Source organism: Neolamprologus multifasciatus, chromosome 3, assembly GCF_963576455.1.
Source record: "Neolamprologus multifasciatus chromosome 3, fNeoMul1.2, whole genome shotgun sequence".
In the NCBI taxonomy this organism is placed as follows: Eukaryota; Metazoa; Chordata; class Actinopteri; order Cichliformes; family Cichlidae; genus Neolamprologus; species Neolamprologus multifasciatus.
In genome coordinates, this window is record NC_140441.1 from 30,026,101 (window position 1) to 30,037,678 (window position 11,578).

Below are 11,578 nucleotides of genomic sequence, written 5' to 3' on the forward strand. Positions count from 1 at the left end.
TGGCCCCAATTAAACACATGAAGATGTAGAAACAAACTAATAAAGTGCTTTTTACTCGCCTTTAGGTTTTCCCAGATGCACCGTGACTCATTTTTCCTCACCTCTATTTTCACCAAAGCATGTTTACGTCTCGACTGACCGACTGGCTGAAAAGCACTGGTAAGAGGCTCAAAGACCAAGTCGCTGAACGGCTGAGCGAGCAGCAAAGCCAACGAGTGACCGACCAACTTTAAACAAAACCTCAAACTCACCGTGTCATCACACAGCTGATCACTGGCTGAAAGGACACCATAGTATTCCAGTCTGGGAAATGGACACACACACACACACACACAGACACACACCCACAGAGAGTAGTAATTAGTTATGCTCCTGGTGAAATGTTGACCAAATGGCTTACATCCCTCTGCTGTCTCAGACTGGAGAAGCCAACCCTCCCCCTCCTGCAGCACACTCACATTCTTCAAAACACAGACACTGTGAAAAGGGCACCAGGCTGTTCCATAAAGACACGCTGCTGAATGACACTTGTATCCACATTAAAACTTTTCAGGCATAAATCCTGAGAAAAGGAAACTTTTTAAATGTTAGAAGCCTGTAAGAAGTGTGCTGGATCTGCTTTAATGACCTACTGTTGCCTCACTCGTTTTTCATTAACTGCTTGTTAAATAGAGGTATTCTGTTGTAACCTACACACACTCAAGGGATTACCTATCTCATCTGATCTGGGAGCGCCTTGGGAACCCTCCCCAAGCAGGAGCTGAGGATAGTGTGGACAACAGCATTCAGCATAAAAGCAAGCAAAATGAAAGAAGGTGCACCCATGCTTCGCTTTTTGACAACATATATCAAAACAGTGATCAGCCGCCTCTCCACCAAATTCCTCAACCCAAAGACGAACTCCAACTCCACCATGCTGGACTGTAGCTGACTACTACAACTGAACTCTTGTTCTCCTCCAGTGAGCCTCTGATTGTACAGATAAGACGCCCGCTTCACACGTCACGGAGCCAGCATTTAGCTCTGTGTAGCACGAGTCCCAGCTCTCCACCTGCTTCAGGATCTGGTTGGTGTGACTTTAAAGTGTGCAACAGATTGCCAGAGTTGCACCATGCTCAACGCATCAATGTATCAACAATGTAATTTCATTAAAATGCCACAGCGACGTTGAGTTCAGCGAAGGTGATCAATAACTTTTAAGCCTCAACAAAATCTAAGTGGCGTTAACAAAAGGAACAAATCACCCCTTCAGAGTTCTTACAAAGGAAGAAACTAGCAATAAAGATCAAAACTGGTTTTCACGTGAGGCTGTTAACCTACTTATCTCTGCTCCATTTTAACATGGCGATTTATACACTTTTCAAAGCAGCCTCAAGTGGCCACTGGAAGAATTGCAGTTTTTGTCTTTAGGCATTGGCTTCATTTATCAGCCTGTAACCTGCTGCTTTGTACTAAGGCACAACCACAACACAGGCTGTTATCAATCTTAGAAAGCTGGAATGGGACCTTGACTTAAGATTGTTTTGTAAAACAGAAATCTGTAGACAGTAAATAGATAAGATAAAGAACGTCACAGGCTCACACGGTGCTCATCCCTCTAAATCTGTGGTCCACACAGACACCGTAACGCTCTGTGTGCAGGCCCTCCCTGACCCTAAAACACATTCCACACTCACGCCTTTCACACACCTCAGCTTTACCTGCTGTCCTTCTTCCCCTTCCTTCAAGGACTTAACACTTAATCATTAAACACCCCAAACACATTTCAGCACCACACTTCCCTGTCCGTCACTCACCTTCCGAGCTGATTTTATTGTGTATCCATCTGTGTGTGAGTGTCAGCTTGCCACCGGACACAAAACAGCCACAGAGCCCAGCTTTGATTTTTATCTCCTTTAGCGCTCTCAGTCACATTTTCCCAGGGGCTATGTTACTGTGTTTCCAGATGACTGAGCCAGGCTTTTCCATTCCTCCACTGTGGTCAATCTAGACGCACACCAGCCAACATTTACACCACTACCACTGCTGCCGCTGTGACTTCTCAACAGAGTGGGAAAGAGACCGAGAGAGAGAGCACGAGAGGCACTGGGAGCAGAGATTGCATGTCCTACTAATGCACGGACCACCCCCAGCAGAACACACAGCAATAATTGCTTGTAGTAATTCAAAGACGCCCTCCTCGGTTCTACCGGCTCACCACCCGTGGCATCAAACTGTGAGAAGAGAGGCTGGGAGGAAATCTTGCCCCCACCGAGCGACTTGATCTCGCAGCATGAGGTCACATCAGCTTCTGAAAACCTGAAGGTAAAACTGCTGTTTTTAGCTTGCTGAACAGCTCTTTCAGATAGGTGGCGTTTCTCGGCGATGATGCAGCCCGCCACCATTTATTACACATTTTCGTTCATCTTACTTGACAGCAAAAAGTAATAGATTCTGTAGTGCATCAAGACTCTTCAGAGGGGACATGTGCTTTGGGGGAAAAAAGGCAACTGTTGTTCTGTGCCTAAGAATTAGCAAATGGATTAAACTGTCTGAACTTAGCTGATTAGCTTTCAGTGCACAAACCTTACAGAGTAGCTTTCTACATCTTGGGATGGGAAGGTGGACCGGCGGATTGTCGCAGTGTCAGCAGTAAACCAGACATCATAGTAGACTGCCGCAGCAGTAAGAGAGCTGAGCCAAAAGGCCGTCTTCGTTCCAGACCCCAGCCGAGGATCATGAAGTCCGAGTATTGACCAAGAGAGTAACGCAGAAAAGTTTCCTCCACATAGGGTGGCTGGGCTAAGCCTTAGAGATGTCCAGAGGGTGTGTCAAAAAGGAGCCAGCTGGTTAGGATGCCTCCTTTTTAGAGGTTTTCTTTTTTCTGGCGACACCCAACTGGGAGGAGATCCTGAGGTAGACCCACTGGAGATATTATATATCGCTTGTCAGGCCTGGGAACGTTTTAGGATCTGCCAGGAGCAACTGGAAAGTTTAGTTGGGTAGAAGGATGTCTGGAATACCCTGCTGCTACTGCGATCTGACTTTGGATGGATGGATGGATGGATGGATGGATGGATGGATGGATGGGTCACTGTATATCATACTGCTGTTGCTGGCGGGGCAATAAATTAAAAAAGATAAAATGGCCTTTATTTTGTTTGTTTGCAAAAACATACAAATATCCTCATAAATATCATTGTAACAAACTTCCTTAAAGTATTGTGATTTAAGCTGAGGTTATATCACAAGTTGTGGATGCAGGAACGCAACCAAATACTTTTAGATGCCTTCTTGAATCTGTGCGGACACAACATCACACCGCACCAGTGCAAACTCAAGTAAAAGCATCTTAGAAACCATGTGAGGAACATGCAATGAGCACAGAGAATCACAGGATTTCATTTACAAGGATTCCCACATCCCACAAACAGCCTCACGCTGGATTATTTATGGCCCAGACCAAGTCATCTAAAGTATGACGTCTGTCAACACTTGGGCATCTTTACCTCACATTAAATGACGTAACAAGAAGATGAACAGTCTCCTTTCATCCAGGATCCCCCCAGGCAGGAACTTTTAACCTCCAGGTTTGAAAGCACAGTGGCATTACATTCTCTCTGTGTGTGTGTGTGTGTGTGTGTGTGTGTGTTGGGGTGGGGTGGGGTGGGGGATCAAAGACAGTGACAGCTGAGAAACATCAACCAGCACCGGATATCTGCTTTAGCCTTGGAGAATCACTTGGTTTTTTTTCTTCACAAAAAGAGCAGGACTTTAAACTAAGCTGTGCACAATCACTTCAGTGGAAAGTTCAAACCAGCAACCCAGGGAGCAGCTACACAGACCTGCGACAATAACCAGCACAACCGCTGCTCTGTTGGGTCTGGCCTGTTGCAAGAGCCACATCCTTATGAAATCCAATTCCTACATCCAATGAGAGTGCAGTGGCATGCGAGTAACAAGCCAAGGGTTTAAATCTGTGCAGAAAACTTTACAGAACGCAACGTGCATTTAACACAGTGCAGCACAAGCGACTTTACACATACTTTCAGCCCGTACAAACAGGGAGTTTTCACACACAAACACACGTATACACGCTGTCAGTTGTTATGGTCACTCACTTTGGTGATGATGAGCGGCTCCCCGTGCTCTAGCCCTCCTTTCAACGTGAACCCCCAAGGCGCGCCCCCGCTCAACTGGACCTGAATGTGGTGGAAGGAGACGAGCTGCTCCACGGTTTCCATCCTTCTCCTTCCGCTCCGTGTATCCGTTATCCCTCTCGTTTTCTTCGTCCTGCTGTCTGTGTTGTTACGGAGGTTAGCGGCGCCGGTGGCGGTTCCTCCGCTTCTCCATCACCGCTGTAACATCAACGACAAACGGATGGATTGGCTGAGGAAGAAGGACGGAGGGAGGGAGTGCAAAAGGGGGAGGGCAGAAAGTTTTCACGCGGGGCTCAAAGTTAGCAACAATTACAGTGAAATGTCGCTTTCCACTTCCGGTTAAAGTGTTTAACTTGACCGCAAAGTGACTTCTAGTCGAATTTTATAAAGGTAGATTTGTGTTATAACGTATCATAAGCATCTTTTGGTAATACCCCCTCATATACTTAGCTTTTAACGCGAAAATTTCACATTAAATTAACTTTTAGTTTTATATCCACACAACCTATTTCCGGTCTAATATTCACAAAATTCCCACGGCAACAAACTTTGGGAAAACTTTTACAACGCGAGGTAGGCGGGGACTTCTCCCTCTAGCCAAACGCCTCGATTTGACTGATGGAAAGCTCAGCCAATGAGAGACCGGCTTTCGGACGTATCTTCCAATAGGATGTGCCAAGGAGGCAGAAGTTGTGAGGGCGCCTACCGCTGTATTGTTAACAGCATCAGGCGGTAAGCAGCAGAACGAGAGGACAGTCCTGGGCTTTTATTTGAAACAGGAGATCCGCTGCGAAAACTATCAGCTCATTTTAACCCGCCATCTCCACATATAATTGCATGATTTAATGCAAGAGAGCTGCTTCACTATAATTTTGCTGTATAACTTAATACTGCAGGCCTCTGAAGAGCAGATTGTAGTCATATCCAAGGAAATCACTCCTAAGACTTACTTATTATGGACTATGTTAATAAGATTACTACAGATTTATATGTTTTCTGCCCATAAATGTTTGTGACAGTCATAGAGGATGTGGCTTTCAACCAAGCTGTTTTTTTTTAAACTGTGTAAAACACTTTTATTTAGCAAATATTGAGAAAGACAGAAAAAGTACAGATGCCTTTAAGTTCAATTTGTCTTGATTTACTAGCCAAGGAATCCCTTGGCTAGTAATTAAAAGAATTAAAGTTGATTTTGTTCGTCTGAATGCAGCGTTTTTAGCAGGAGAAACGTTTAGTCACTCATTCAAGTGACATGCAAAGTTCCTCAATGTGAGAGGAAAGTCATGGGCAGGTGGGTGACATAATAAAGCATATTTTATACCATAATGAAGTGAATATAATTTTTTTAAAAATTAAAAAAAAAAAAGATTAATTTATGTGGTCTGGACATTGCTGGAAACATTTGAGATATTTTAATAAAGTTCTATTTTTTTGTAATAAATATATATTTAATTTAATAAAGTAAATATTTAATTATATGTATTATTTATTTTATTAATATACATTGTATTTAATTATTTTTTATAGTTAAATATGTTTTTTTTAATAATATTTTTTAATTAATAACTTTTAAAAACTACCCTTTTCTCTGTTTTAGTGTAGAAAAAGTTGCACATTATAATTTAAAATCTTGTTCCCGTTGAGGCTGAGCTTACTAAAGGAATGGGAAAAGTGTGAATTAGCACTCAATCCAGATATTGAAAAGCCCTCTTATCTGCAGCTGGAGGAAACTATTTTCAGTCATCAGTCATTTGAAGTTATGAAAGGAATCTCTGAGTGCAGTTTAAACACAGGTTATCCGTTGTGTTTCTGCATTATGCTGACAGACATACAGACACTCCTGCTCAATCTCAATAGTTGAAGATGTAACTTCCAAGTTAGGCTTGTTATGAAAAGATCTTAACTCTGTTCACGGACTTCTATTCCTATCACAACAAAGACTTTCCACCCTCCACCCTGAAGCTCTGCAGACCTACACGAGCACCTAATTATGCTGGTTTGCAGGCCAACAATAACATTTAATCACATCCCACATTTTTCTAAATTCTTACCAGTCTTCTTATATAACAGCTGTATTAAGACACAATCAGTCAAGAATACACCACCAGTCAAAGCTGTGGTGTAAAAACAACACACAGCATCTTGTTTAACATCTTGTTAAAGTGTGTCATGAAAAAAATGTAACACATGGACATTGGTATATAGCCTAGTCTAGCATGAAGACTTAGAGAAGGGAGTTAGCTACTCTAGTTCTGCCTGGGGGAAAATACACCTAACTACACATCTAAAGGTTAAAATTAGCATATTATACATAAACAGTTGTTGTAAATGTAATAAACATGTTCCCATGCGTCTTTGGGTGTTAGTTTGAGTCAGATGTATTGAAAATGTCTAACAGATATCATACAAAGCGATGAAAACAGCCAAAGAAGCCACTAAAAGGCATGAAAAATGTCTGAAATGTTAAGTTAAGTGAAGGGTAAAACTATACTAATGAACTGCATATAGATACTTATATTCCTTACCCAAACAATAATTGTGCTCTCAAATAATCCCCAAAGTTTCTTACATAAGGCATCACACATGGTGAAAATAACTACACAGCAAAAAAGAGTACATTATCTTTTTCCTGCAGAAGTTTATGAGATTTTCTGTGTATGGTAAATTGCAAAAATTGAATCTGTGGTCAAAAAATATTTTTAAAAAAAGAAAAAAATGTATTTACTTTTGAAATAGTACATTGTACAGTATTTTTTCAGGGTTTTCAGTGTACATGCTATCAAAACTGGTAGCTCCAACACATAAAATGTATTATGCAGTTATATTATTCTGCAGAGTTTCTGTATTTTAACTTAAAAATAAACAATTAATTTGGACAAAAGCGCTCTTGTCTGATCTCGCAGCCATGCTCCTGTCTCCAGTCTGCTCCCTGTAGCCTGAAGTTTTCCCACTCTCTCCCTGCAGACAGAAATGATTGGACTATAGATAATCACAGCTGTGGAATGCCACCAAATTGCAACGCATTTAAGTACATGTGTGTGTATGAGTCTCTATCTTTGTGTTTCAATAGAAAGAACAAACGAAGGAGAAGTGATAGAGAATCAAAGAAAACAGAGACAACAGATGTGGACATGCCCAGACATCCCACCTTTCATCCAGACCACGAGGACTTTGTTTTGGTCAGATTCCTCTCGGCCTTGTTTTATTCTAAGAAACTCTGAGCTGGAATATTTGGTTTGGTGGTAAGTGCTGCTTTCATGTGAGGTCAAGTTTTTAAAAAACAGAAGGCGCAAGTGGAGATGGTTTATAGTTTCTTTCATTTATTTTGATTCCAATGGGTTTAGCGTTTGAGGCTCAAACAGAAACAGGATGTTACTATTCAGATTTACCTCGCTCAGAAGTGTGTAATATCTCTCTCTCTCTCTCTCTCTCTCTACATATATATATATATATATATATATATATATATATATATATATATATATATATATATATCCCTCTCTACATATATCCATCTATCTCTATCTATCCATCTATCTGAGCTTCCACGTGGTGCTGAGGCAGGTTATTGGCCGGTAGTTGGATGGGACCGGTCCCTTCTGGGGGTCCTTGACAATCAGGACTGTCCAGCCTTCAGTTAGCCATTCTGGGGTTGTATCCAAATTCATGGGCTGCATCCTCCTGAGGCCTCATTTGTAGACCGATTACGTGACAGTGACGCGCCGAAGGCTGTCCAAATTCGTAGACTCCTCCGAATGCAGCCGACAAATGCGTCCTCCTTTTCCCCGAATTTGAAGGATGGGTCAGGTGTGTCCTTCGTGGTCCACCATATCCCAGAATTCATAGCGCAGCCCAGCCAAACCCCAGTTTCCAACAATGGCGGCCGCTACTAAGTTTTAAAATTACTCTTACTAATTTTTCTGGGTCACAAAATAAACTTTTAACATATTTTCAGGGGAAAAAGTAGCTGTGTAAACATCAAATATCTGCTCGGTTTATCAAGATATTGCATATTTGCAAAAGTGCTTTGATGTTTTCGGAGACATCTGCTACCCACCAGCTCGATAGCTAGCTGGGAGTTCGAGGGTCACTGAAGCCGCCGAGAACGGCACAACTCCCGGCACATCACCGCGGAGTTTCACTACTCAGGTTAAACGTAATATATAAGTCACTTAGACAACCTAAAAATGTTATTGTTGGGCTCTTTTCAGTGTTTTGTTTGTTCGTGAGTAAATCGGTTTGGCTAAGTTATTAGATTAGATTAGATAAAATAAAACCAATAAAACTTTATTAATCCCCTGGATGGGTTCCTCCTTGGTTTTTACACAGCTGACTAAATGTCAAACAGAAAACTGATTAAACAGAAGTATGAGACGGTCGAGAATTTACGCCAGTGTCCTGTTATATTTTAGATAACAAGGAGCAGACGGCCGGCACGAGACAGCGCTGACGCTAATCAGAAGGCTAGACCGTCCAATTTCCCCAGCCGTTTACTTCCGGCCTACCTGACCTTCTGAGGACCCGTCCCACGTAGACCGCGAAGGCCGGGTCCTCAGGAGGATGCAGCCCATGAATTTGGGTGTCTCTCATCAACTAGCAGCTGGTTCATTTGTGCTGCCAGATGGTCATGGAGTGCAGTCAGCTTCTTCTTCCTAACCCTTTGAGAATAATGAATTTGAAATACACGGTTATAATTGTATAGGAAAGACAGAAGCAGATTTGGAGGGGGCGTAGCCCTATACATTAATGAAAATATGGCAAGCAAACTACGTATGGACTTAATGTTTGACGATCTGGAAATTGTGTGGGTTTAGTTACATCCGCTCTATGGCAGACCTGTGATAGTAGGTTGCTGCTATAGACCCCCAAGTAGCAATATGTTGTATGTAGAACGAATCTGTGAAATGCTGGAAAGAGTAACTGAGGAAAACAAAGACATGTTCTTATCAGGAGATTTTAATATTAATTGGTCATCTCCTTCTTGTCCTTTAAGGAAAAAGACAAGTTAATCAGCATCTGCTTGTTGCCTGTCTGAGATGGTCACCATTCCCACCCGGGTCACGGTCAACGCAGGAGGTCATAGGTCATCATCATGTATTGATCATATTTATACAAATGTTCCTGAGCATTGCTCAAATATTGTTTCTGTTCCAGTTGGTTATAGTGACCATAATCTTGTAGGCTTGACCAAGAAAATGAAACTGCTGTATGATCTATGAAACCACTTTTATAGATCATACAAAGATTTTAATGCAGACAAGTATATTGATGATGTAAAGGAAATTCACTGGACTGACATCTGCCTTGAGCGTGACCCTGATATGGCATTATCTATAATTATTAAAAACCTTTGCTACCTGGCTGACAAACATGGCCCCTTAAGAAGACGCACTGTTAAAAAGAACTACGCACCTTGGCTGGATAATGAACTTAAAGCTGCAATGTCAGAAAGAGATACAGCAAAAATAAAAGCACATAAGTCTGTCAACCCACAAGAGTGATCAGATATCATAAATTAAGAAATCAAGTAACTAATTTGAGGCTACCCCACCTTATCACGACGTCTTATACAGGATGCTACCATGAATAATAGGCAATTTCAATTTAAGTTTGAGGCAGTGAATGTTGAGATGGTGGAGCGTTTATTGATATCAGCAAGTGATATATACATACAATACATGTACATACCGGCACTGATAACATAGACAGTAAACTGCTCAAAGTTGCAGCCAAGTTTGTGTCCCTTCCTATGTGTCACATATTTAATAGATCTTTGGCATGCAGCTTATTCCCATTGCGGTGGAAAGAATCGAAAATAATTCCTATTCCTAAAAACAAGAATGACGTTTTTAATGGTGCCAATAGCAGACCTGTTAGTAAAATTATGGAGAGGATTGTCTATGAGCAAGTTCAACATTACTTAACAGAAAATCATCTACTCAGTTTCAACATGCTTACAAACCGCGTAACTCCACCAGCTCAGCTCTCATTCACATGACACATAACTGGTATAAACATCTAGACGATGGGAATTTGGTTGGGGTGGTATTCTTGGACTTTAGTGCTGCATTTTCTTTGATAAATTATGATCTTTTGATAGATAAACTACAATGTTATGGATTTTCACCAGCTGCTTTGTGCTGGATGAAATGTTTTTTGTCTGGAAGAAGGCAAAAGGTTTATTATAATGGTTATTTCTCTGAGGGCTGTGAAATGAACTGTGGTCTACCCCAAGGCAGCTGCCTCGGTCCACTTCTCTATTCAGTTTTCACGAATGATCTATGTCTTGGATAAATCTCATCTTGTAATGTATGTTGATGATTCCACCATGTTTTATTCAGCCAGTGACAACTCCGAATTGACCACCGTATTACAACTAGATTTGCTGAACGTGTTTGACTGGATAAGTAAAAACAACATGATTTTAAACATGTCTAAATCCAAATCCATGTTAATAGGAAGTAGAGTACAGCGTAGAGTACGCTTAGTCAACAGCCCACAACTAAATCTTTCCATAGCTGGATCGGTATTAGAACAGGTCACCCAGATTAAATTACTTGGTGTTACCATAAATCACCATCTTTCGTGGTCTCAGCACATCAACTCTGTTATTAAGAAAATGGGACAGGGCATAGCTATGGCTAGGAAATGATCCTTTTATATTACTTTTTCAATTATGAAAGATGTCATTAATGCACTAGTATTATCTCATCTAGAGTACTGCTTAATCATTTGGTCAGCAGCTAATAAGACAGATCTGAACAGACTTCAGCTCAGTTGTAGTATCCTGATGAAATACATAATCATACTACATGATCTTCAACAAATCGCAATTTAGTAATTCCTTGAGTTAAAAGCAACTTTTGAGCATCTTTTAAGTGGAATAAATTGCCTTATGCAATTAGACAATTGGCTTCTATTTATAATTTCAAAAAACCCTTAAAAGCCTACTTACACAGCTTTTAATTATTGTAAATATTGTAAGAGGGCAATGTCATTTGCAATGGAAATTTGTGTATTTTGTCTCAGTGTTATTGATATTAATATGCTCATATTTTCACAATTGTAAAACCTCACTGTGGATGTAAGAGCCAAATTACAGTGGGGCAAAAAAGTATTTAGTCAGCCACCGATTGTGCAAGTTCCCCCACTTAAAATGATGACAGAGGTCAGTAATTTGCACCAGAGGTACACTTCAACTGTGAGAGACAGAATGTGAAAAAAAAAATCCATGAATTCACATGGTAGGATTTGTAAAGAATTTATTCGTAAATCAGGGTGGAAAATAAGTATTGAAGGACTCCACAACTGAAGGAGCCAGTTGAGGTGGTTCAGGCATCTGACTACTAGAACTCCTGGAAGCTCCAATGTGAGGTATTCCTGGCATCCCCTGCCAGGAGGAAGCCCCAGGGCTTGCTGATAAGATTAACATCTCTCGG

General features: G+C 41.1%; 1 protein-coding gene across 1 annotated transcript in view; it reads right to left on the bottom strand.

The window, feature by feature from the left end:
• The window catches only part of shroom4 (shroom family member 4), a 103,680-nt gene extending 99,001 nt beyond the window's left edge, over window positions 1-4,679 (bottom strand). Inside the window, exon 1 of the mRNA XM_085153777.1 lies at window positions 4,101-4,679. Within this exon, the coding sequence (XP_085009903.1) occupies window positions 4,101-4,223 (123 nt within the window). The 5' untranslated portion in view covers window positions 4,224-4,679. The remainder of the gene's footprint in view (window positions 1-4,100) is intronic.
• Between the last annotated feature and the right edge of the window lie 6,899 nt (window positions 4,680-11,578).